The sequence below is a fragment of the Trichechus manatus genome, unplaced genomic scaffold, assembly GCF_000243295.1.
Source record: "Trichechus manatus latirostris isolate Lorelei unplaced genomic scaffold, TriManLat1.0 scaffold00007, whole genome shotgun sequence".
In the NCBI taxonomy this organism is placed as follows: Eukaryota; Metazoa; Chordata; class Mammalia; order Sirenia; family Trichechidae; genus Trichechus; species Trichechus manatus.
This window is the reverse complement of record NW_004443943.1, coordinates 22986485-23010895: the sequence shown is the minus strand read 5'-3', so window position 1 is coordinate 23010895 and position 24411 is coordinate 22986485. Positions and strand designations below refer to the sequence as shown.

Below are 24411 nucleotides of genomic sequence, written 5' to 3'. Positions count from 1 at the left end.
TCAACATTGTGCTGGAGATCCTAGCCAGAGCAATTAGGCTAGAAAAAGAAATAAAGGGCATCCAAATTGGTAAGGAAGAAGTCAAAGTATCTCTATTTGCAGATAATATGATCTTATACACAGAAGACCCCAAAGAATCCACAAGAAACCTACTGGAACTAATAGAAGATTTCACCAAAGTATCAGGATACAATATAAACATACAAAAATCAGTTGGATTCCTCTACACCAACAAAGAGAACTTTGAAGAGGAAATCAGCAAATCAATACTATTTACAATAGTCCCCAGGAAGATAAAATACTTAGGAATAAGTCTAACCAGAGACGTAAAAGACCTATACAATGAAAACTACAAGACGCACAAGAAACCGAAAGAGACCTACATAAGTGGAAAAACATACATTACTCATGGATAGGAAGACTCAACATTGTGAAAATGTCAATTCTACCCAAAGCGATCTACAGATACAATGCAATCCAATCCAAATTTCAATGACATTTTTTAATGACATGGAGAACAAGTCACCAACTTCATATGGAAAGGGAAGAGGCCATGAATAAGTAAAGCACTACTGAAGAAGAAGAACAAAGTGGGAAGCCTCACACTACCTGATTTTAGAACCTATTATACTGCCACAGTAGTCAAAACAGCCTGGTACTGGTACAACAACAGACACATAGACCAATGGAACAGAACTGAGAATCCAGACATAAATTCATCAACCTATGAGCAGTGATATTTGACAAAGGCCCAAAGTCCATTAATTGGGGAAAAGACAGTCTCTTTAACAAATGGTGCTGGCATAACTGGACATCTATCTGCAAAAAAAATGAAACAAGACCCAGACGTCTCACCATGCACAAAAACTAACTCAAAATGGATCAAAGACTTAATATAAAATCTAAAATGATAAAGATCATGGAAGAAAAAATAGGGACACCACTAGCAGCCCTAATACATGGCATAAACAGAATACAAACCTTAAGTAACAATGCACAAACACCAGAAGAGAAACTAGATAACTGGGAGCTCCTAAAAATCAAACACTTATGCTCATCAAAAGACTTCACCAAAAGAGTAAAAAGACGGCCTACAAACTGGGAAAAAAAAATTTGGCTATGAAAAATCTGATCAGCATCTAATCTCTAAAATCTACAAGATACTGCAAAACCTCAACAATAAAAAGACAAATAACCCAATTAAAAAATAGGCAAAGGATATGCAACAGGCACTTCACCAGATAAAACATTCAGGCTGCTACCAGATACATAAGGAAATGCTCATGATCATTAGTCACTAGAGAAATGCAAATCAAAACTACAATGAGATATCATCTCACCCCAACAAGGCTAGCATTAATCCAAAAAAGAGAAAATAATAAATGTTGGAGAGGTTGTGGAGAGACTGGAACACTTACACTGCTGGTGGAAACGTAAAATGGTATATTCACTTTGGAAATCAACTTGGTGCTTCCTTAAAAAGCTAGAAATAGAAGCACCATACGATCCAGCAATCCTACTCCTTGGAATATATCCTAGAGAAATAACAGCCATCACACAAATAGATACACCCATGTTCATTGCAGCACTGTTCACAATTGCAAAAAGTTGGAAACAACCTACGTGCCCATCAGTGGATGAATGGATAAACAAATTATGTTATATTCACACAATGGAATACTACACAACAATAAAGAACAAAGATGAATCTGTGAAACATCTCATAACATGAATAAATCTGGAAGGCATTATGCTGAGTGAAATTAATCAGCCACAAAAGGGCAAATATTGTATGAGCTCACTATCATAAGAACCCAAGAAATGATTTAAACACAGAAGAAAACATTCTTTGATGGTTACGAGGGTGGGGAGAGAGGGAGATGGGTATTCACTAACTAGATAGTAGATAAGAGTTATCTTAGGTGAAGGCAAGGATAACACACAATACAGGGGAAGTCAGCACAACTGGACTAAACCAAAAGCTAAGAAGTTTCCTGAATACCATCAAACACTTCAAGGGACAGAGTAGCTGGGGCAGGGGTCTGGGGACCATGGTTTTGGGGGACACCTAGGTCAACCAGCATAACAAAGTTTATTAAGAAAATATTCACATCCCACTTTGGTGAGTGGCGTCTGGGGTCTTAAAAGCTAGCGAGCCGCCATCTAAGATGCATCAATTTGTCCCAGCCCACTTGGAGCAAAGGAGAATGAAGACCACCAAAGACACAAGGAAAATATTAACCCAAGAGACAGAAAGGGCCACATAAACCAGAGACTCCATCAGCCAGCGACCAGAAGAACTAGATGGTGCCCGGCTACCACCAATGACTGCCTAACAGGGAACACAACAGAGAGTCCCTGAGGGAGCAGGAGAAAAGTGGAGTGCAGAACTCAAATTCCAGTAAAAGACCAACTTAATGGTCTAACTGAGACTGGAGGGACCCCTGAAGACGTGGCCCCCAGACTCTTCGTTGGCCCGGAGCTGAAACATTCCTGAAGCCAACTCTTCAGACAAAGATTAGACTGGACTATGGGACATAGAATGATACACGTGAAGAGGGTGCCTCCTGGCTTAGGTAGCTACATGAGGCTAAATGGGCAGCTCCTGTCCGGAGGCGAGATGAGAAGGCAAAACAGGGATGGGAGCTGGTTGAATGGACATGGGAAATCCGGGGTGGAAAGGAGAAGTGTGCTGTCACATTGTAGGGAGAGCAGCCAGGTTCACACAGCAATGTGTGTATAAATTTTTGTATGAGAGGCCGACTTGAACTGTAAACTTTCACTTGAAGCACAATAAAAAAAAAAATGTTATTGGATATAAGCTTTATCAATCTTTTAAATTTTATTAAGCATATCATTTTTAAATAAAATAGGTGACTATAATTAAAAATAGTAATTTACTATAAACCTTACCCATTTCATATAATGGAAGGGGAGGTGTTAGAACTTATGAAAGTCTAAAAAATAGGATACTCTTTTAAAATGTAATCTTAGTTTTCTTTTAATGAGTGGGTGAAATTGTGAATATTCAGTATATTTTATATGTAGATAAAGACACTAACGCAGTTTTTAGTGTCCTTGAAACAGTTGGACTTCTAATAAGCTGAACATCACAATCCCTAACCTAGAGACAGGCTCTCACTGCTCACTTATTCGGCCTTTTTTTTTTTTTTTTTAATGGTGCAGAAGTAATTTCAGCCCAACCTACAACTAAAGTGCTCATTGTAACTAATTTTGTCTTATTATTTAAAGCGTTTGTAAACTATTAAAATACAGTTTACCTTCCTGTTAACCAATCAACACTATCTTCCCTGAACCTCTAAACTTACAAGTACTCTGACCTCTTGGAGCCCCTTTGCTGCTTGACTTTGTCTTTGCTAAGTCCCAGCCACATCTTGCACTGTGGAGATGAAATGTGAGGAATTGATGGATTAATGATTTCACTACATTTATAATACATTAAATCTTTAAGTGTGATAGGTCCAGAAGAAGTGATTGTTCTATTAGTTGTCTACCTGTTATCTCTATGTGAGCTCATGTTATGGGCCTTGACAACAGCTGTCCTACCTACTGACTGTTTGTCTAATGGTTATTATCTGCAGGCTGAAAGTCAAAGCACCTCCAAGTGTTCCTCAAAGGGACTATGCTTCAGGTAAGAGTGTTTCTGAGATACTTTAACTAATTCTTGATTAATTTAAATCTTCTATTTACTTCATGGAAAGGGAAATAACTTCTGATTTGAAAACAAAACGTGCCTATCCTAATTTTAAAAATGACTAAATCTTTAGGCTTTTGACTATAGTGGAGATGTAGTACTTGATGCATTCTTCTGTCCATCCATTTGTGTATCCATCCACCTATTGAACATTTATTAAGCATCATCCATATGGCTGGCACATACAAGGTCTTCAGTAGAAATACAATGCAAAACAAGATTCATATGTAGTCTGTACATTCACAAAAGTTATAATCTAGAAGGGAAGACCCATAAACCTATTGCCACTGAGTTGATTACGACTTGTAGCGACCCTATAGGACAGAGTAGAACTGCCCCATGGGGTTTCCAAGGCTGTAAATCTTCATGGAAGCAGACTGCCACATCTTTCTTCTGCGAAGAGTCTGCTGAGTTCAAACCCTCAACCTTTCAGTTAGCAGCTGAGCACTTTAACCGAGGCTCCTGAGAAGGGAAGACCAAATGATGTTAAATGCAATTCCAATTCATTGTGATAAGGAGAAGCACAAAGCTCTATGAAACTATGTATCAAAAAAAAAAGAAAAAAACCAAAGCCATTGTGAAATTGATCCAACTCATGGCAACCGCATGTGTTACCAAGTAGAACTGTTCCATAGGGTTTCCTTGACTGAGGTCTTTATGAAAGTAGATTGCCACATCTTTCTTCTGCAGTGCCACTGGGTGAGTTCAAACTGCCAACCTTTAGGCTAGTAGTTGAATGCAAAACCACTTTTGCCACCAGGGACCTGGAAGTATATTCAGCGGCACCTAATTGAATCTGAGGTAGGGAATGGAGAGAAAGGACACTTAGAGTGGGGGAAAGGAAGGTTTCTCGGATAGATCTGTCACAGCTTAAACAGATAATTGAGGGTTAGTGAAAGAGGAAAGAAGAATAAATTACTGGTGGCACATGATCATCCCTGAGTTTAGCTCTGCAACCCAAACCCAGCTAGGATCAACTTTGGAAGGGGAGAGGAATTAGTTTTGAGACTGATAGGGTTTACGGCAGTAGTGACTTAAATGAAATATCCAACACACTTTCCTTTTCTAGAAGATATGCCTCGGGAGGATAGATGTAACATCTTTTTTTCCTGGCATCAAGTATAACAATTTCCTGAATGTAGCCAGATCTTTGCAGCCCATAGTGAAACCCACAGGGCTGTAGACATTGTTGAAGACTCTTCCTCTATAGGGCAACAGCTAAAACCAAATTACACCCTTAGATGATAATGATTATTTTATTTTTTCTGCTACTGATCAAGATAGCAATAAATCAGACAATTGAGTCCCTCCTGGGCACTGATGAAATCTTACCACACTGAGAAATGCCAACCAACATATCCAAGTATAGTCACTGACCCACAGACCACTTTCCATAACTTACCAGGTCACAGAGTATTTATGGACCTCCCCTTGCCAATCAGTCAGGAAGTCTAGACAGTTGATCAGGGGATTCCTGTACAATTTGGAACTAAAAAAGAGGAATCCTTTCCTGGGCTTTAAATTTTACCTAATCAATAAATCAAGGAAGCTACTTATTTAACAGATGAGAACAAACACATTCTTCTTTCCAAGTACTTAAAAAGAAATGAAAACAAAGTAGACTAAACCTATGAAACAGCCAAATAGGTTTGATGGGAGAATTATGGAATCATGGAGTCTCAGATTTAAAAGGAATTCCAAAGGTCATATAGTCTAATCCCCCAGTCCAGAATTTAAACCCTACCCCTCCACCATGTACCCCTACAAACATGGCCTAGTTTCTACTGGACACTTCTTATGATGACCTCATAAACCTGTCTGACCAGTCAAGGACAGACAGCCTGGCTAGATATGGAGATGAGAGCTATCTCTTGCGGCTTCCTAATTCTACCCCAATGGCCACATAGTACAAGTCTTCAAATGTTAAAGAAAGTGGACCAAGAGTTGTCCTGTGCAACTTCAAAGGATTGAATTTAGAAGTTAGGTCATTCGAATCTTCTCCTGTAGAATAAACATCTCCAAGTGCTTCAGCTGTCCCACACATTCATTCATTCAGCAAATATTTCAGGAGTGCATCCTATGTAACACTCACTGGCTTAATGACTAGTGGGCAGTCAGATTATAAACAAGAAAACAAACATATAAATATAAATATAAATTATTACCAAGCATGGTAACTGCTATGAAGAAAAATCACAGGGCACAGTAACAGAGTCACTACGGAGTGAAGGAACCGCTACAGTGATCAGGAAACATCTTTTGAAGAAGGTGACATTTAATTCAAGTCCTGGAGGATGAGCAGGAACATTTGTCACTTTGTAGATGAATCAACAGCACTGCAGGCGCTGGACACAGATGTTAAGAGCTTGGAGTCAATCCTCTGAAACTTAAGTAGACTCATATATCTGACCAGGATGGACATGTCTTCTGAATGTCCCAGACACGTCTTCTGAATGTCCCAGACACCTCATACGCACCTGAACTCATCATCCTCTCCTCATTCATCCTCTCACCCAAGGCCTCTCCTTTTACTCTATTTGTTACCTGAGTGAAAGGCAGGTAGCATCCATCATTTATTCATCTTCTTGCCTAATCCAGACACGTTGGGGAGTTCTCCTTTTTCCTCACCTTCTATAAGCAATTAGTCAAAAAATCCTACTGATTCTGTCTCTCAGATAGTTTTGCCCCTCTCTATTTCCATTGCTACAGCTCAGGCCCATACATCTCTTGCCTATCCTAGTACAGACAACCTCTAATTAGTTTCCTTAATTTCCAAATCCGTGTGATCCTCTCCACCTCCACCAGAGCAATCTTTTTGAAATGCAGTTCTCCTTATGTCACACCTCTGTTTAAATCTTTTTGTGGCTCTGCATCACCAACAAGAGAAATTGTAAACCACTAATCTTTCATTCAAGGTCCTTCATTATCTAGCCACCAACTGGCTGTATAATCTGGGAACTTTCCTTATCTATAGCATGCTGTTGTTGCTGTTAGGTGCTGTTGAGTCAGTTCTGACTCATAGCAACCCTACGTGCAACAAAACGAAACACTGCCTGGTCCTGCACCATCCTCACAATTGTTGTTATGTTTGAGCCCATTGTTGCAGCCACTGTGTCAATCCATCTCACAGAGGGTGGTCCTCTTTTTCGCTGACCCTCTACTTTACCAAGCATGGTAAAGGGCTGAAATAGATCTGTAAGGTTCCCTCCAATGCTAACACTCTTCACTCATATGGATACAGATTTTTGGAGCCTGGAGCCCAGATCCCAGTGAAAACCAGTCTCTTCTACCTTCCCCCACTTTAGGAAGTTACATCTTCTAATCTCTGTGATGCTTGGAAGTGTCCCCTTTCTTGACCTCAGACAACTGCTTTCCTCCCTAAAACCCAATAAATAGTTTTCACATCAGTACATCTGTACTTAATCTCTCTTGGAACACAGGCATGTAGCCCAGCCAGATCTTCTAAGCTTTTGCTACTTAAAGTGGGGTCTCTAGCCTGGAAACATTAGCTTCACCTGGGAGCGTGTTAAAAATGCATAATCTCAGCCCCATCATATAACTACTGGATCAGAATCTACATTTTAACAAGAGTTTCAGGGGATTTGAAGGTATATTAAATTTGAGAAGCTCTGCTCTAAGCCACCAACTCTATCTTTATTGCTTCTCCTGAAGGACAAGCAAAAAATAATGAGAAGAAGAAACACCATTGCTGTCAAATTGATTGTGACTCATAGCAACCCCGTATGCTTCAGAGTAGAACTGGACTTCATAGGGTTTTCTTGGCTATAATATTCTTATGGAGCCCTGGAGGTGTAGTGGTTAAGAGTTCATCTGCTAACCAAAAGGTTGGCAGTTTGAATCCACCAGCTCCTCCTTGGACCCTATGGGGCAGTTCTACTCTGTCCTACAGGGTTACTGTGAGTCGGTATCGACTTGACAGCAACAAGTTTGCTTCTTTGGTTTAATCTTCTTAAGGAAGTAGATCACCAGGACTTTCTTCCATGGCACTGCTGGATGGATTCCAACTGCCAACCTTTTGGTTAGTTAGTAGCCAAGAGCAAACCGTTTGTGCCACTAGGGACCTGAAGGACAAACAGATCCCCCAAAATCTACTGAAGTTCCAGAATCTCAGAAATTCATCCCATTGCTTCACCAGACCAATAGGGACTTTCCCCAGTCTCCTCTGCTTTACATTCAATCCCCAGAAACAGTTCTTCTTTGCAAAACCACTATTACCACCTGCAGTAGCTCACCAGCCCCGTCCCAAACCAACTCATGTCCCAGGAGCATTTCCAGCTGCTTCCCCTGAGCCTTCAGCCCCATGCATGTGCAGCTGCAAGCCCGGGTCCTCAGAAACCAGCCCTGAGATCTCTTCCTGGACCCAGGGAGTTTGCAAAGACCTTAAGGTTCCAGTGCTTGGAGACCTTAGCCCATGATATGCCTCCTAAGCCTGGAGACCAGTCAAGTGCTCTGTGGAGATTTGTGGAGACTTGGTCCATCCGTTTCCCCCAAACCCTGGAGTTATATCCTCTTTCCAGTCCTTGAAGCAAATGGCTCCCTTAAACTGTCTAAACAGAGGGAATATGTTGACCTTAGTGATCCCAACCATCAGAGACGGAAGGGGTCAGCACCCCCAGAGGTCAACAGAGGAGTCTCCATAGTCCCTCTCCTAGTTAGAGTGTAGGACAAAGCTTGAATTACACCAAGAATGAAAGCCAGGACCTCCTATAGTGATGGAGATCAGGCCAGCGTGGAGCCTGCTGTTTTCGGGTCATAGCCACCACCCTTCCTTTGTCTCCAAGGAGCAGATGTTGCAGAGATCTCACACCTACTGAGCAGAGTGTATCACTGCCCTCCCCCCAGGCAGCTGGCATTGCTGTCAGAAGGGAAGATATCCAACCTGGATCAGGTATTTACTCTGCTCCAGGCATGATGCTAAGCTTTTTACAGACATTATATTATTTAATGTTCCCACTAGCATCGTTATATAGAATTTATTATGTCCATGTTGCAGATAAGAAATATGTATCTCAGGAAAGTTAAGTAACCTATCCAGGGTTACTGCAGCCACTAAGAGGAAAACCTACCCCAGACCGCCATTCCACTATTCCTCCCTCTGATCCAAGCTGAGACCTTCATACTCTTCTGACAGCACTGGAGCCACTGGCATTAGCACCAGAACCTGCTATCCAGTTCCTGACCTTTCATTAGCCGAACAGCCTCCTGGGGTACTTGTATTTTTGAAACCTGAGGTCGGGCTCTCAGTGGGTCAGTCATCATGCCCCCAGAATCTGCTGGGGCCATTGAAGAAGCCCCTCTAGTCACTCCAGAAACTGAACAAGGCCTTTCTCCTCATACCCTTGGGGCCTGATATTCAGGGGTTGTTGTGATATAACACAGGAAGTCCACCTTCTCCTCCTACCACTGATGCCACTCACGGAGGAGTTCATAGCAATTATAAAAGGGGCAAGTCTGATCTCCTCTGGTGAATTGACTTTTTCCTATAGGATCACTATGAGTCAGAATCGACTCGACGGCAGTGGGTTTGTTTGTGTTTCCTAGAGATACAAGGGTAGGAAGGATCCACTCACATAAAAAAGACTCCAGGCAAAAGAAAGTACTTGGACAGGGATTCTTGGGTAAATGCCCAGCATGGAAGCACAAGATATGCATAACAACCCTTTAGCCACTAAAATTAAAAAAAAAAAACAAAACCACTGCATTGCCGTGGAGTCAATTCTGACAAAGAAGTGAAATATAACACTGCCTTTCCCCTGCCCTGGTGTCCTCAGTGAAGCAGTGTTTACCTGATTTTCCATCTCCCCTGGATGTATTGGCTGAGTTGACATGAGGCGAGCTGTGTTTGACATTGTTCCTGCCACGTGGCACTAAGAGTAAAGAAATGAAACCTGAACTCAAGGGTATTTTAAAATTGGGAAAGTCCTGAAAGATCACCCAATCCAGCCTTCTGGTTTTATGGACAGTAAACTGGAGACTAGAGAAGCAAAGTGACTGCCCAAGGTCACCCACCAGCTAATGGCAGAGCCAGGACTATATTCCCCATGCCTGCACACCAGCCCCTGTTTATAGGGCCCTGCGAAGGTGGAATAAACACACAGACAAAGGGAATTTCTAAGCCGTTAAGTACGTGGACTCGAAACACCTCTCCCATACAGACCAGGTCTGGGCCTTGTCCTCAGCTTCCACACTGAACCACATCCCTTTCTCCCCTCAGCCTCAGTTCCCAGGGGGACTGTCTGCTGCTGCCTCTTCACAACCTCCACAGTCCTGCTTTCTATTCCTTGCCTGCATCTGTCCCCACCACCACAGCTGGCCCACCTTCCTTCCTTCCTGAGTCTTCCCACCGGAGGAGTGGCGACTAAGTCTCTCCCACCATTTCTGCTCTGTAAGAGAGAAATGAGCAGAGTTGGGTGGCCCAGAGCGTGGCCACCAGAGCAGGGTCAGGGGCACAACTAAGGCTGCATGCCAGGCACGCAGCTATTGGAGCCCTCCTCAACACCCATGGCTGAGATGCCACCAGCATCTGCCCCAGGGGTTCGGGTGCTTCTGTTCACCCAGAACTGAGAGGCTGAAGTCACCCCACCCCCCACCTTCATTCCTTGATCACCACAGAGCCCTTTACTGTCCATCCATGACCTCCAGTCTGGTTCTTCCTTTGTTTCTTCATGCCTGAGTTGCTCAGACACCACTCTTGTCAGCCTCTCAATCTCACACATGTCACTGAAACCTACGGTGTCCACTGTGGCTGTAGCATCCCCTTAGCTGGTAATAAATCTGGCTTTGTTTTACCACTTGGCAGTCTCCTGTTACTCTCCAGTGTAGCTCCTTCACTCTGTGCACATCTGCTTCCTTATAGATGCCCTCTTCCATTCATCAACAAAGTCCTCCTCCTGGGACTGACACTGAGCCCCTGCCTTAGCTGGTGGCTGGAAGATGCCCTCCTCCATCTTCATCCTCCTGCCTGAATCCTGCTTATCCTTCCAGACCCAGTTCAGGCCCGTCTCCTGCTCACGGCCTCATGCAACCTCTAAGCCCTTACTGAGTGCACCTTTCTCTGAACTTTCCCAGCACCTGGAATCATTGCCAAGTTCTGGGACATTCATTAAGAAATTTTATACTACCCTGGATTGTCCTCAGTCTAATATATGATCATTCTTCTGGTCTCTAGGTCTTTTATTTTGGTTACACAGGTGGTTTGGTGGGAAGATCTTGGACTTTGGGGTCCTTTAGGCCTGAGATTGAATCCTGGCTTTGCCCCCTAAGCAGCTGTGTGACCTTAGAAAAGTTTTATAACCTTCTGAGCCTCAGGTTCCTGATCAGGAGATAACAATACTTGTCCTTCAGATTAGTATGAGAATTAAAGAGAATGGAAATTAATAGATATGGCTAACATTCATGGAGCTATTATTCTATATCAGGTACTCTTCTAAGCCCTTTACATTTCATTCTCTCAACAACTCTATGAGATAGGTACGATTGTTGTTGTTGGCTGCTATCAAGTCAGCTCTGACTCACGGCAACTTTATGTATAACAGAAGGAAACATCACCTGGCCTGTGCCATCTTCATGAGCATCAATATGTTTGAGTTGATCATTGTGGCTGTTGTGTCAATCCATCTCATTGAAGGTTTTCCTCATTTTCTTTGACCCTCTACTTTACCAAACGCAATATTCTTTTCATAGGAACTATTAATAATGTCCATTTTAGAAATGAGGAAACTGAGGCCCAGAGGTTAAGCAATTTGGCTAAGGTCATGCTGCTAGCAAATGACAGAATCAAGATTTTGAGTTAGGCAATCTGACCCCAGGCCTGGAGCTGGCGCTGAGATGGGGGCTACTGTGGCATTCTCACATGTCTCATAGCCTCTGTGTTGTGCCCACACACCTGGGAGGGCCATGCTAATTGCAAAGCCTAGGCTAGACAAGGGATTAAGATACAGTAAATGAACCATAAGCCCCAAATCAGATAAATGACAAAATAAGAAAGGCTTTACCCAAAATGTCAGCAGTTCTAATCTTCCAGATGCTCCCTGGAAACCCTATAGGGCAGTTCTTCTGTGTCCTATAGGGTCGCTATGAGTTGGAACAGACTCAACAGCAATGGTTTTTTTTTGGTTTTACCTGACAAGAAGGTCAGACCAGAACCTCAGCTTCCTGGGAGGGACTGTGCAATCACACACACAAAATTAAACCACCTGGCCCATATTAAACTTGAACTTACCCTCCCCAAAATTTCACCCAGTGTACTAAAGGCTTTATTGGATTCTTTTCTTTGTGCAGCCATCCTGGGGGATTGGAGTTGGAGTGAATTCGTATTGGTTTCTTTATTGAGACATTTTCAATACCCAAGACAACAGTAACTAACATTTACATAGCACTTATTGTGTGTTAAGCTTTGCTAAGTACTTCACATGTATTACATGTATTATATTACTTGCTTTTCATAATAACAATATGTTGCTGTTGTTATTGTTGTTAGGTGCCATTGAGTCGATTCTAACTCATAGCGACTATGTACACCAGAACAAAACGTTGCCTAGTCCTGCACCATACTTAGTTTTGTCTGTGTTTTCTATAATTTTGTCTATTTTTTTCCTTGGTTTTGTCTGTGTTTTCCTTGATCTCTTTCCTAATCTCTTGGAGAACCCTAAATATTAATCTTTTGAATTCCATATCAGGTGGTTCCACTGCCCTTTTCTTCTACTGGAATGATATCTGATTCTTTATTTTGGTCACTAGCCAGAGCCATCTTATCCTGCTTTATTATATGTTTTGATATTGTCTGCTGTCTCCAAGACATTAACGTATTATTTTCTTTATTTATTGATTGTATGTTTGTTTCATCCTACTTTTTTGTTGTTTTTTTTTTTTTTTGGTATGTCAGGGGGATGTAGGACAGGCATGTTTGCTGCTTGTTTGTCTGTGGACATGATAACTCTCACCACCTTGCCCAAGTGGGCAGGGCAGCAGCAGGCAGGCTGAGCCTGCTTTGCTGTACACTGGTTTGGCTAGGTGACTGAGAGCAGACTGGGCAAGTGCTGTCTGCCTCCCAATGTTGGTAGAGGGGTGTGGGAGTGTTCACAGCCCCTCAACAGATAGGCACGGGTGTCAGAAAGGGAGTGGTATGGGCTTACTTTCCACTATTCAGCAGCTGGTCCAGTGGTGGAAGAGGAGGTGCAGCAGTGGGCCTGAGTACTGGGGATGCTCTAGCTTTGGCAGCATGGCTGGGGCTAGCAGTAAAGGGAGGGTGGCATATGGGGTTAGGAGGTAGTGGGGAGAAAGAAAAGAAAAGAGAGAGAAAGAAAATAAAAGTACCTGGCAGGTTGGGGGCAGGGTGGACCAGGGACCAGTGAGAAGGAAGGGAGGTGGCATATGGAGCTAGGTGGGAGGTAGAAATAAAAGAAAGAAAGAAAAAGAAAAAAGAATAAAATAAATGGCAGCTTGATGGTGGAAGGTGGGTGGGGACAGGGCAGACCTGGGGCAGCAGTGAGTGGGCTGGTGTACCAGTAGCACTCTATCTATGGTGGCACAGTGGGGGCTGGCAGGAAGGAGGGGAGGTGGCCTACAGGGCTAGGTAGGAGGGTGAAAGAAAAGTAAGAAAGGAGAAAAGAAAACAAATGGCAGTGCAGTGGGGGCTGGCGGGCGAGGGTATTGTGGACCTGGGGTGGCAGCAGGCCAGTGGCTCTCTAGCTGAGTGGTGCAGCATGGCCCATTGGAAAGGGGTGAAGGTGGCATACAGGGCTAGGTAGGAGGGAGAAAGAAAAGGAAGAAAGGGGGGAAAATGGCATCACATAAGCAGGCTGGTAAGGGAGGGCAGATCTGGGGTGGTTGTGGGCCGGTAGCTCTCTAGCCAAGCAGTGTGGCATGGCCCTTTTGGAAAAGGGTGGAGGTAGTATATGGGGCAGAAAGGTGAGGGGTAGGAAAGCAAGTTTCTCTGGTTACCATGTGCTCTGTCTCCTATTGGGAAGTCCGTGAAGTTGCCTTCTCATACTCCCTGCCTGAGGTTATTGCTGGTTGTGTTCCAGTATGGCAAACCCTGTTCAGTGTTAGTTGGCAAGGGACCTCCATTCTGTATCTCTCCTCGTTCTCTGTTTTCCATCAGTTTCTTCTTCCATTTGGTGTTCGATCTAGTTCTTTATCCCTTCATTTGATGCTTACGGTTCCAGGACTGACGTTTGTATCTATTTTACTCAGTTTTTCAGGTCTTTGCTGGAAAGGGTTAGCATGGTGCATCTGTCTATGGCACCATATTGGCTCCACCTCATTACTGAACATTTTGAGCAAAGATTCTATAGAAGAATCCTGATCAAAAGGGGAAAAATGCAGAACAGAATTTCACATTCTCATGAACTCCAGGCTTTCTGGAGCCATGAGGGCTAGATGAACCCCGAAACTACTGCCCTGAGATAATCTTTAAACCTTAAACCAAAATATCCCTGGAGTCTTCTTAAAACCAAACAATAGTTTAGCTTAACTAGTAAAGAATGTCTGCTTTGAGCATACTGCTCTTTTAAGATCTATCTGTATGGATCAAATTGACAACAGCAACTTGAAAGATTAGATAGGAAACTTGGGAGGCAGTGAGTTTATGTTAATGGGCAAGGAACAAGTCAGAAAAGGAGGTTGAGAATGGGTACACATCTCAAACAATGTAATCAATGTCACTGAATTGTACATGTAGAAACTGTTGAATTGGTGTATGTTCTGCTGACTATACTCTCAGTGGAAATAAAAACTTTTTTTTTAAATTGTATTCTGGGAGGAACAAGCTATCCAGGATTACTGGAAGTGAACTTAGAAGATTGCAGCAAGAGAGGAGATGGAGAAGTTGTTGAGGAGGAAGCATTTGAATGTCTGGACACAGAATCTAGACTTTATTCTACAAGGAGTCACTGATGATCTTGAGGAAAGGAACAACATGATCCCATCTTTGTTTTAAGAAAATAACTAGAATTAGTCGGAAGGAAGAATTGGAGAGGAGAGATAATGAAGACCCTGGAAACTGGTTAGGTGGCTTCTGCAATTACTTTTACCAGTAATTGATCATAAAGAAGATTCTGGCTCATTAAGAAAAGGTTCAGGAAATACAGGTTATCAAGACAGGGAAGTGTGTAATATATTTTATACAAGTTTCTATTTTAAGTGGCTTCCATTTAAAATGAAACAAAAACACCCTGCTGTCTTCAGTGTTAATCTTCAATTATCCCCAAATTTAAGGTAGAAACTTGTCATTCTCCCACTTTGCTAGGTAAGAGATGTCACAATATTAGGAAGAGATTCACCCATTCTTCTAGAGTTTATTGGTAAACTCCAAGAATTGCAATAAACTATAATTTGGTATAAATTAATCCAAAGAATAATTTAATAAGAATTATTTTCTGTTAATATCAAAGTTTAACCTGTATTTGGCTTGTAGGGTTAGGCTCGTTCTTAGCTTCTATCATGTTTTTTCCACAACAAGGCACTGCTGCTGTTGCTTAAAACATGACTTCCCTCATCCAAAGGTCTCCTTCTTGTCCCCATTTCACCTCCCTGATTCCTCTCCTAATGTCTCTGTGAAACTCACATGGAACTGAAGTCAGCAGTCTGCTGAGGTTCTAGAGGATTCAGGGACATTCACCAGGCCCTCTGAAGCAATGGTTGCTCAGTGGGGTGGAAAAGGGCTGGGACACTCTATGGGGCAGTTGTTGATGCCACTCTACCATCTGAGCCTGTTTCTGGTTGATCTCTTACATAGCAGAGTGAATTGTATTTAACCTCTAAGCTCAGTTTATTTGATGGAATAGATACTAACCTTCTCATACTCTAAATGTGTTTTTGAGAAGTGGTCAAATGTGCTCCTTGGCTGTCATATGAATTATGACAACCATTGTACCATCCAGGGACTCCACTGTCAGCACCTGTGCCATATTAGTTGTTAAACATTTATTCTTCAAGATCACAGCTTTATTTATTTACATCTTTTATTATTCATTCGTTCTTCAAGATCGTGAGTTACTCAAGGGCTGAGACCTGTCATTTTCATTTTCATATCCCCTGTGGAGCCTAGGCAGTGCCTGCACCCTGTAGCTCATAAGCTGTGAGTTGGTATGGTGTTGGGGTTCAGAGCATGAGCTTTGGAATCAACCTGCAGGTTCAAATCCTGACTCTACCACTTACTATCTGAGTGACTTTGGGTAAATGATTTATCTTCCTTATGCCTCAGTTTCCTCACAAGGTTTTTGAGAGGGCCAAATGAAGTTAATAGGTGCAAAGCTCTGATAATACTGTCTGCCAGGTACGTTGAAAAAATTTTTTTTCTTAATTAAAAAAAAATAATGGTCAGGGCCAGTGGAAATCATAGACGTTCTCCCCTCATTTTATAAATCTGGAAACTAAGGCACAGAGATGTCAGGTGTCTTGCCTACATTCCCCAACTAGTTAGCAACAGAGACTAGATGCCATTTTGGGCTTATCTGACTCCCTATCCAATTTTCTTCCTACTACACCATTTACACATTGATTCCAAAAAAATCCTTAGAAGCAACAAAGTATGGATTGCAGATCCCTACTGGGTTACTAAAAGGTCCCAGAAATGTCCCTTGATAAAGACTGACATGGGTCAGATGCATCATTGCTCTGCCCCAGTCGGACTTTCTTTATACTTTGAGAATTGATTTATGAAAGAAAAAAGAAAAAAAGCAGCCACAATTGAATGAATATGAGATGACTGTGATAACTGTCCAAAGACAAGTAAATGGGACCAGGAAGTCTAAAGGAAGGGAAGGTGAAGCAGGGTGTTTGTGGATGGGTGGAGCTGCCCAGCTGAGGTTGACACTTGTGCATTCTTTGTTCCCACATGCCATTTCAGGGAGTGCTGCTGATGAAGAGGAGCAGTGGTCAGATGACTTTGTAAGTATTTGCTTCTGGGACCAAGAAGGTACTGTTTCCACCAGGTAGTGGCTTATTTCTGAATTACACACTGCTGGTCAGCTGTCCATAACAGAGGGGAGAGGGCAGAGCTGGAAAGGCTACCTACAGTCAAGGCAGTAATAACCTCCATAAAGGCAGACTTGACCCAGCACTCACTAGGGCCAGGCCTTTGGCTAAGAGCTTTATGTGCTTTCTTCCTGAATCCTTACCACGGCCCTATGAAATAGGTATTCTTATCCTCATATTCAGCATACTTACCAGCACAGCCAAAACAGATGCAAAGATGTTAAAATATATCCATATCGGTTGGTAAATGGCCCCTGCCCTGAACTTCCCAGTGCCTCATCACCAGGGCCCCTGCCCAGGATCCCCGAACAAATCAACAACAAAGAGTTAATGCCTGGCACATCAGGAGGCCTCCAGGACTCTCTTTACTGCCACAGTCAGTAAAAACAACAACAACCAATTGCCACAGAGTTGATTCTGACTCCTGGCAATCCCATGTGTTTCAGAGTAGAACTGTGCTCCATAGGGTTTTCAGTGGCTGTGACCATTCAGAAGTAGATCACCAAGCCTTTCTTCTGAGGTGCTTCTGTGTAGATTCAAACTACCAACCTCTTTGTTAGCAGCCAAGCATCACCACCCAGGGACTCCACTGTCAGTATCTGTGCCTTATTAGTTGTTAAACATTTTGACTATCAGCCATGCCCATTTTACAGATAAAGAAACCAAGGCATGAAGACTTTAAGTAACTTGTAGTTCCAAAATTCAAACCCAGACCCTCAGACCTCAGAACCAGGCTCTTAGCCACCAAGGTGCTTACTGTGACCAGGAGGACATTAGCAGAGCTCCAGGGACCACTGAGTGGGGCAGTGGGACCTAAACATGATGACCTAGGAGGGTTCAGAATTAAATGTCAACCTCTGTGAAGTAGCTCTGCAACCCAGAAGAACCTAAAGGGGGCTGTTGTGGCCACTTTTCTCCTGGGATGAGTCTTATAGGGACAAAACATCTAAAAACTTATCTTCACAACATACCCACTCCTCACTTAGCAGCATGGTTCGGTTCCAGAGACCAGGTCCTTATGTGAAAATCAGCATTATACAAAAATAGAGGATGACTCCATCAGATCACAAAATGGAGGATGACTACATCATTACATAACTACCAAATTACATCATTACATAAATGCCAAAATACATCATTATGTAACTGCCAAACCACTGAGAATCATGGTCCAACCAAGTTGACACATAACATTAACCATCACAGCCAGCATTACTCTTACCTCACACCTCGGCGTTCATTACTGCCAGACATCATTGTTAATGTGCAAAATAGTTGGATAGTAGATTTTTTACTATTGTTATAAATGCAAAATGCCTGATAATGAGATAATCGATACCTGAGGAGTAGGTGTAATGTCTTCTCATTGCACATAGATTAAAACCCAGGTTTGTTACTAAAGCCTTCAGACCTGATAAAATTGGATCCTGGCTGTGGAAACATGTGGGAGAAAAATTGCAGTGAATTTGACAACCTGAAAACTTTTCTTTATAATAATTATTCTTCACTTTCATCACATTTATCCAAAATGTTAGCCTGCTCCAATCTGTGGATTTTACATCTGGAAGAGATTGAAGAGGGTCTCCACACCACCACACACCTCGTTTCACAAATAAGGAAACTGAGGGAAAGAGAATGGAAATGACTTGCCCACCTTCACTCACTTCCCCAGGGGGATGAGAGTAACACCCAGAATTGAGCCTGAGGCCAGCGCAGCACCCTGCATACCTGCAGGAGTGTATTCAAAGGGCTAGGAGAGTGTTCCTCCTTTTCACCTGCAGGGAAGAGGTGGCCTCTCTCTAGTTGCTTGGCTACAAAGCTCCTCCCAGGGTGCAGCGGCCACCGTGGCTGCTGATCCCCAATAGCGCTGCAGTTGCACCCCCTGCTGGATACACACACCTGGGCCACATCTGAAGCCCTGGAAAGAAGCTGGTCCACAACCAGAGGAAAACCAAGAAAAGTGAGCTCACTGACTGGATTTAAAAACGCAGTGGAGCCTTAGGAGACATTGGAAGCACAAAACAAAATCAGCCTGGAGGGGGAGAAAATAACTTGCCCCAAAGTCAAACAACCAAAATTAAGATACTAGCTGTAATAAGAATTGAGTAAACATTAACTCATACTTATTTTTACTTCAGTGGCTTTCCAGTGCACATCGAATAAAACCCAGGCTTGTCATCAATGCCTCCAGGCTTGATGATATCCAACCCCTGCAGACCTGTGCAGCCTTCCGTGTGCACACACCTCATCCGGGCCATGTTCATCACATACCAATGCACGGGCTCCCCTCAGTTCCTAGAACAGGCTAAGGTCCTGCCTACCTCAGGGATTTCAGACTTATGGTCATTGGGCAGAGAAGGGAAGAGAGGAGAAACCAAACCACATTTCCATTCTTCCTCACTTTGTTTCTCGCTCAGCCCTCTTCAGGTTCCATCCTCCTGTTATTCTCTCTTCCAGCCCTCCTCCAGCTACCTCAAGAAAGCTCTCTTTTCATCCTCCTTTCACTTTTCCTTATTCCACCCCTTTAACCCCATTCTTCTCCTTTCCGCCCATCTCCTTACTGACTAAGGAGAGAACAGTCGTCATCCATTCATTCATTTCAAACATACTTACCATGTTTTAAGCCTTGAGAATACAGCAATCAATGAAACAGTAATGACACTACACCTGTATCAGTGTTATAAAGTGCAAAATGAAAGAAGGCAGGCCAAAAAGAAGGTGCATCATCCATTCATTGGACAATCATGTAACAATCATGTACTGATCATCATGCAGTGTGTAGAGTAGCAGGCAGTGGAGTCAGAAAACCTCTTGTGTCCTGAATCAAATATTTCCTCCACATTATTTACACATTATAAATATATATATATATATATATATATATTTGTATACACATAGACTATCTCTGAAAAAAATACACACAAATCTAGTAACATTGTTTGCCTCCAGGGAAGGGAACTGAGGGACTGGGAAGGAGCCTTCATCTTATGTCCTTCTGAACTGTTTGAATTTTGGACCATGTCAATGGATTTTCAATATGGACTTAAATAAAATTTATATCAAAAAAAAAAAAAAAAAAAAACAGAAAGAAAATGGACTCTGAGTCCATTTAAAGCCTAGCCCCTGCAACCTACCAGCTATGCTGTTTTAAAAATCTCATCTCATCAAAGTCTTCAAGAGGTCCCTGTGCATCCCCTTACCCTCTCCCTATGAAACCTACTTTTCCCTCAACCACCAGCATTCATGAAGAGCAAAACATATTGGTAATTCTATTTTATTGAGTCCTTTTCCTGTCTTTTTAAAATACAGTATACTACTATCTTCTTTGTCAGCATACAGTGTTTCAGCCACCCTAAGGATCAAATAGTCCACATGTTCCCCCAGAACAGCACAGTACTCAAGGTGATGAACTTTAGAGTCAGAAAGGCCTGGTTTCAAATCCCAGCTTTGCCTCTTAAGAGCTGCCTAGCCTTGGATAAGTCAGCCTCTCGAAGCCTTGGTCTCATCCATACACTAGGGCCACAGCTCTGCCTCCTAGGATAGGAATTATCCTTGACTAAGCACACATGAGGAACACTGGGCATGGTGTCTGCATTTTCAGGATGGCGATTATGAAAATCCAGACGAGCACTCTGACTCAGAGATGTACGTGATGCCTGCTGAGGAGAACGGGGATGACAGTTACGAGCCACCTCCGGTCGAGCAGGAGACGAGGACAGTTCAGCCAGCCCTGCCCTTTGCCAGGGGCGAGTATGTAGGTGAGGCTGCTCGATAGACACTTGGTGCTCTGCCTGCCAGGCCACGGAGAGGGTGGGAGCAGGCCCAGGTTTCAGTGTGGGGGCAAACCTGGTTACTGCCTGAAGACCCTCTGCTCACCTCCCTCCCACTCTCACCACCTCCAAGCAGGTAATCAGGTCACTCTTGGGTAATGAAGCCCAAGATGCAAAATTTTTCAATCTGAGGGGAAAAAGTATCCTTCCTAAATCTGGATTATTGAAAACAGGAAAAAATAAAACAAGCACACCCTGATGGTAGTTTCCCCCGACTCCCGACAACCCCATGGGAAATCAACCCTGAGATTAGTCCCCACTTCTCTTAGAACTCCCTGTGTACAAAATGCCTAGAATTTCTCTTAAGGAGTCTGTACAGAACCAGTGATAACCTTAAAAGGTCCCAGGGTCTGCTAATGACACTCCTTCCTCTTACACCCGCCAAACAGCTCCACCTCACACTGGCTGGCCTCCTACAAACTGAGTCTAGATTGTGGATTTCTAACTGGGTGGGGGCAGCAGGTAGGAATTGTTGGAGTAGGTCCGTGATTCATTGGCAACCTCATGTGTTAACAGAGTAGAGCTCCATAGAGTTTTCTTGACTGTAATCTTTACAGAAGCAGCTTTCCAGGCCTTTCTTCCATGGTGTCCCTCGGTGTGCTCAAACCACCACCCTTTAGGTTAGCAGCTGATTTCAAACTACTTGTGCCACCCGGGCTCCTAATCCTCCAGGCATACACATGCTTAACATCTTCTGTCTACTCTGTTTGTTAAGATGCTGAACTGTCAGCCTTACTTAGTCTGCAAAGCTCCTCACTCCCCTGGGAGGAGGTTATGAGGGAGACATTATTTTTATAATGTAAGTCAATGGGTAGTTGAAATATTTGGCTAACATTTTACTTTTTTATGATTTATTACTAATAATTTTTGGCTACAGAGATGCTAGTGGTTTTATATTTTCTAGACCTTGGATGGCTTCTGCCCAGGAAATGATCCAGAGCCTCATTTGTCTTGCATTTTTTTTCCTTTCAAGACAATCGCTCAAGCCAGAGGCAGTCTCCACCAGTCAGCAAGACACTTCCCAGTAAGCCCAGCTGGCCTTCATCAAAAGCAAAGCTCTCCTCCACTCTGCCGTCCCTCGCTTCTCTTCAGAAACCTCAAGTCCCACCCAAGCCCAAAGAGCTCCTTGAGGATGAGGTAAACTAAATCTATCCCAAAGACTCCCCCAGAGGATTAAATAAGAGAACATATATATAGCACTAAATACAATTCCTGATACCTAGAAGTGGCTTAATATATGTTGGATTTCTTTCTAGTATATTTTAAATTATTTTTTAACAATTCTGATTTCCAAGGGTATAAATCTCTACATAAACAGAGTGCCATATCTTTCTCCTGCAGAGCCGCTGGTGGTTTCAAACCTCCAAACTTTTGGTTAGCAGTCAAGCACCGTAACCACTGCACCACCAGGGCTCCTTAAACCCGGCAAAGACATCACACACAGAAAAGAAAGAAAATTACAGGCCAACATCTCTTACGAACATAGATGAAAATTTTTTCAACAAAATTCTGGCCAACAGACTTCAGCAACATGTCAAAAAAATCATACACGATGATCAAGTGGGATTCATACCAGGATTACAAGGGTGGTTCAACATCAGAAAATCAATCAATGTAATCCACCACATAAATAAAACATAGGGAAAAGAGCCATGTGATCATATCAACTGATGCAGAAAGGCAGTTGATAAAATTCAACACCCTTTCCTGATAAAAACTCTCAGCAAAATAAGAATAGAAGGGAAATTTCTCAACATAATTAGGGGCATATATGCAAAACCAAAAGCCAGCATTATGCTCAGTGGAGAAAAGCTGAGAGACTCCCCTTGGAGAACCGGAATGAGACAAGGATACCCATTATCATCACTCTTATTCAGCATTGTACTGGAAGTCCTAGACAGAGCAATAAGACAAGAAAGAAAAATAAAAGGTATCCAAATCAGGAAGAAGTAAAACTATCTCTATTTGCAGATGACATGATCTTATACATAGAAGACCCTAAAGATTCCACAAGAATCCTTCTGGAACTAACAAAAGAATTTAGCAATGTTGCAGGGTATAAGATCAACATACAAAAAATCAGTTGGATTCCTCTACACTAACAAAGAGTACTCCGAAAAATAAATCAAGAAAACAACACCATTTACAATAGCCCCAAAATCAATATAATCTTAAGGAAGTAACCTAACCAGGCACATAAAACACTAATACAATGAAAATTGTAAAACACTACTACAAGAGACTAAAAGAGACCTACGAAAATGGAATGACATCTCGTGCTCATCAATTGGAAGACTTATATAGCAAAAATGTCAATTTTACTTAAAGTGATCTATGGATACAATGCAATCTCAATACAAATCTCCACAACATTCTTTACTGAAATGGAAAAGCTAATGGCCAACTTTATATGGAAAGGAAAGAAACTCCAAATAGCCAAAGTAATATTGAAGAAAAAGAACAAAATAGGAGGCCTCACACTCCCTGATATCGAAATATACTATACAGCCACTGTAATCAAAACAGCCTGTTATTGGTTCAACAATAGACCAGTAGAATAGAAGTGAGAACTTAGAATTAAACCTGGCCATCTATGGACAACTGATTTTCAATAATGGGTCAAAGTCCATTCAGTGGGGCAGAAACAGTCTCTTTAATAAATGGTGCTGGAAAAACTGGATATCCACCTGCAGAAAAATGAAACAGGGCCCATATCTCACACCATACACAAAAACTAACTCAAAATGGATCAAAGACCTAAATGTTAAACCTAAAACCATAAAATTTCTGGGAGAAAACTAAGAGACCTAATCTTTATTTAATCTTTTGAACAAATAGAATAACAAACATAACAACAAAAGCATGAGTATAATAAGACAAAATAGATAAATGGGACTTCATAAAAATTAAAAACTTATGCTCATCAAAACAATTAAAAGAGTAAATAGACAATTTACAGACTGGGAAAAGAATCTTCAGAGATGACTAATCCAATATGAGCCTAATCTCTAAAATCTGTAGACAACTGCAACAACTCAGCAACAAAAAGACAAACAACCCAATCACAAAACAGACAAAGGACATGAACAGAACCTTCATCAAAGAGGACATCCAAGCAGCCAACAAACATATGAAAAGATGTTCATGATCATTAGCCACTAAACCCACTGTCGTCAAGTCAATTCTGACTCATGGCAACCGTATAGGTCAGAGTAGGACTGCCCCATACAATTTCCAAGGCTGTAAATCTTTACAGAAGCAGACTGCCACATCTTTCTCCTGTGATAAGTATCTGTAAAAAAACAAAACAAAACAAAACACACAAAAACCATTGACATCGAGTCGATTCTGACTCATAGCGACCCTCTAGAACAGAGTAGAACTGCCCCTTAGGGTTTCCAAGGAGCGGCTGGTGGATTTGAACCGCCAACCTTTTGGTTAGCAGCCGAGCTCTTAACCACTGCACCACCAGGGCTCCGATAAGTATCTATAGGTACATGTAAATACAAATGTGTGGATGCAGGCACATATATTCATTGAACACACAAATATAGATACTCCTCAGACATAACCAAACACTTTCCAAGATTGGTTTTCTAGGTTTGAAAGCTTAGAACCATGTTCTCATGGACGACTCAGTCAACTGGCATAACATAGTTCACAAAAATTGTGATCTGCATCCTAATGAAGTGAGTAGCACCTGGGGTCCTAAAAGCTGTTGAGCGGCCATCTAAGATACAACTACTGGTCTCTACTCACCAGGAGCAAAACACTAAGAAGGTAACTGTCATGGTTTGAATTATGTCCCCCAAAAAATGTATCAATTTGGCTAGGCCATGATTCCTGGTACTGTGTGATTTTCCTGTA

The 24411-nt window shown here is 42.3% G+C and overlaps 1 protein-coding gene across 5 annotated transcripts in view; it reads left to right on the top strand.

Moving 5' to 3' along the window:
• The window catches only part of BLNK (B cell linker), a 93698-nt gene that overhangs the window by 32642 nt on the left and 36645 nt on the right, over positions 1-24411 (top strand). For 4 of the 5 annotated variants that reach the window (XR_002825573.1, XR_002825574.1, XM_004370133.2 and 1 more), the window contains exons 3-6: positions 3603-3652; positions 16587-16627; positions 20316-20472; positions 21518-21681. Coding sequence is in view for 3 of the 5 variants with exons in the window: in XM_004370133.2 (XP_004370190.2) it covers positions 3603-3652; positions 16587-16627; positions 20316-20472; positions 21518-21681 (412 nt within the window). In the remaining 2 variants the exon portion in view is untranslated. Of the gene's footprint in view, positions 1-3602; positions 3653-14404; positions 16014-16586; positions 16628-20315; positions 20473-21517; positions 21682-24411 lie in introns of those variants that run through there. The other variant, XM_023740307.1, reaches the window with a different exon arrangement.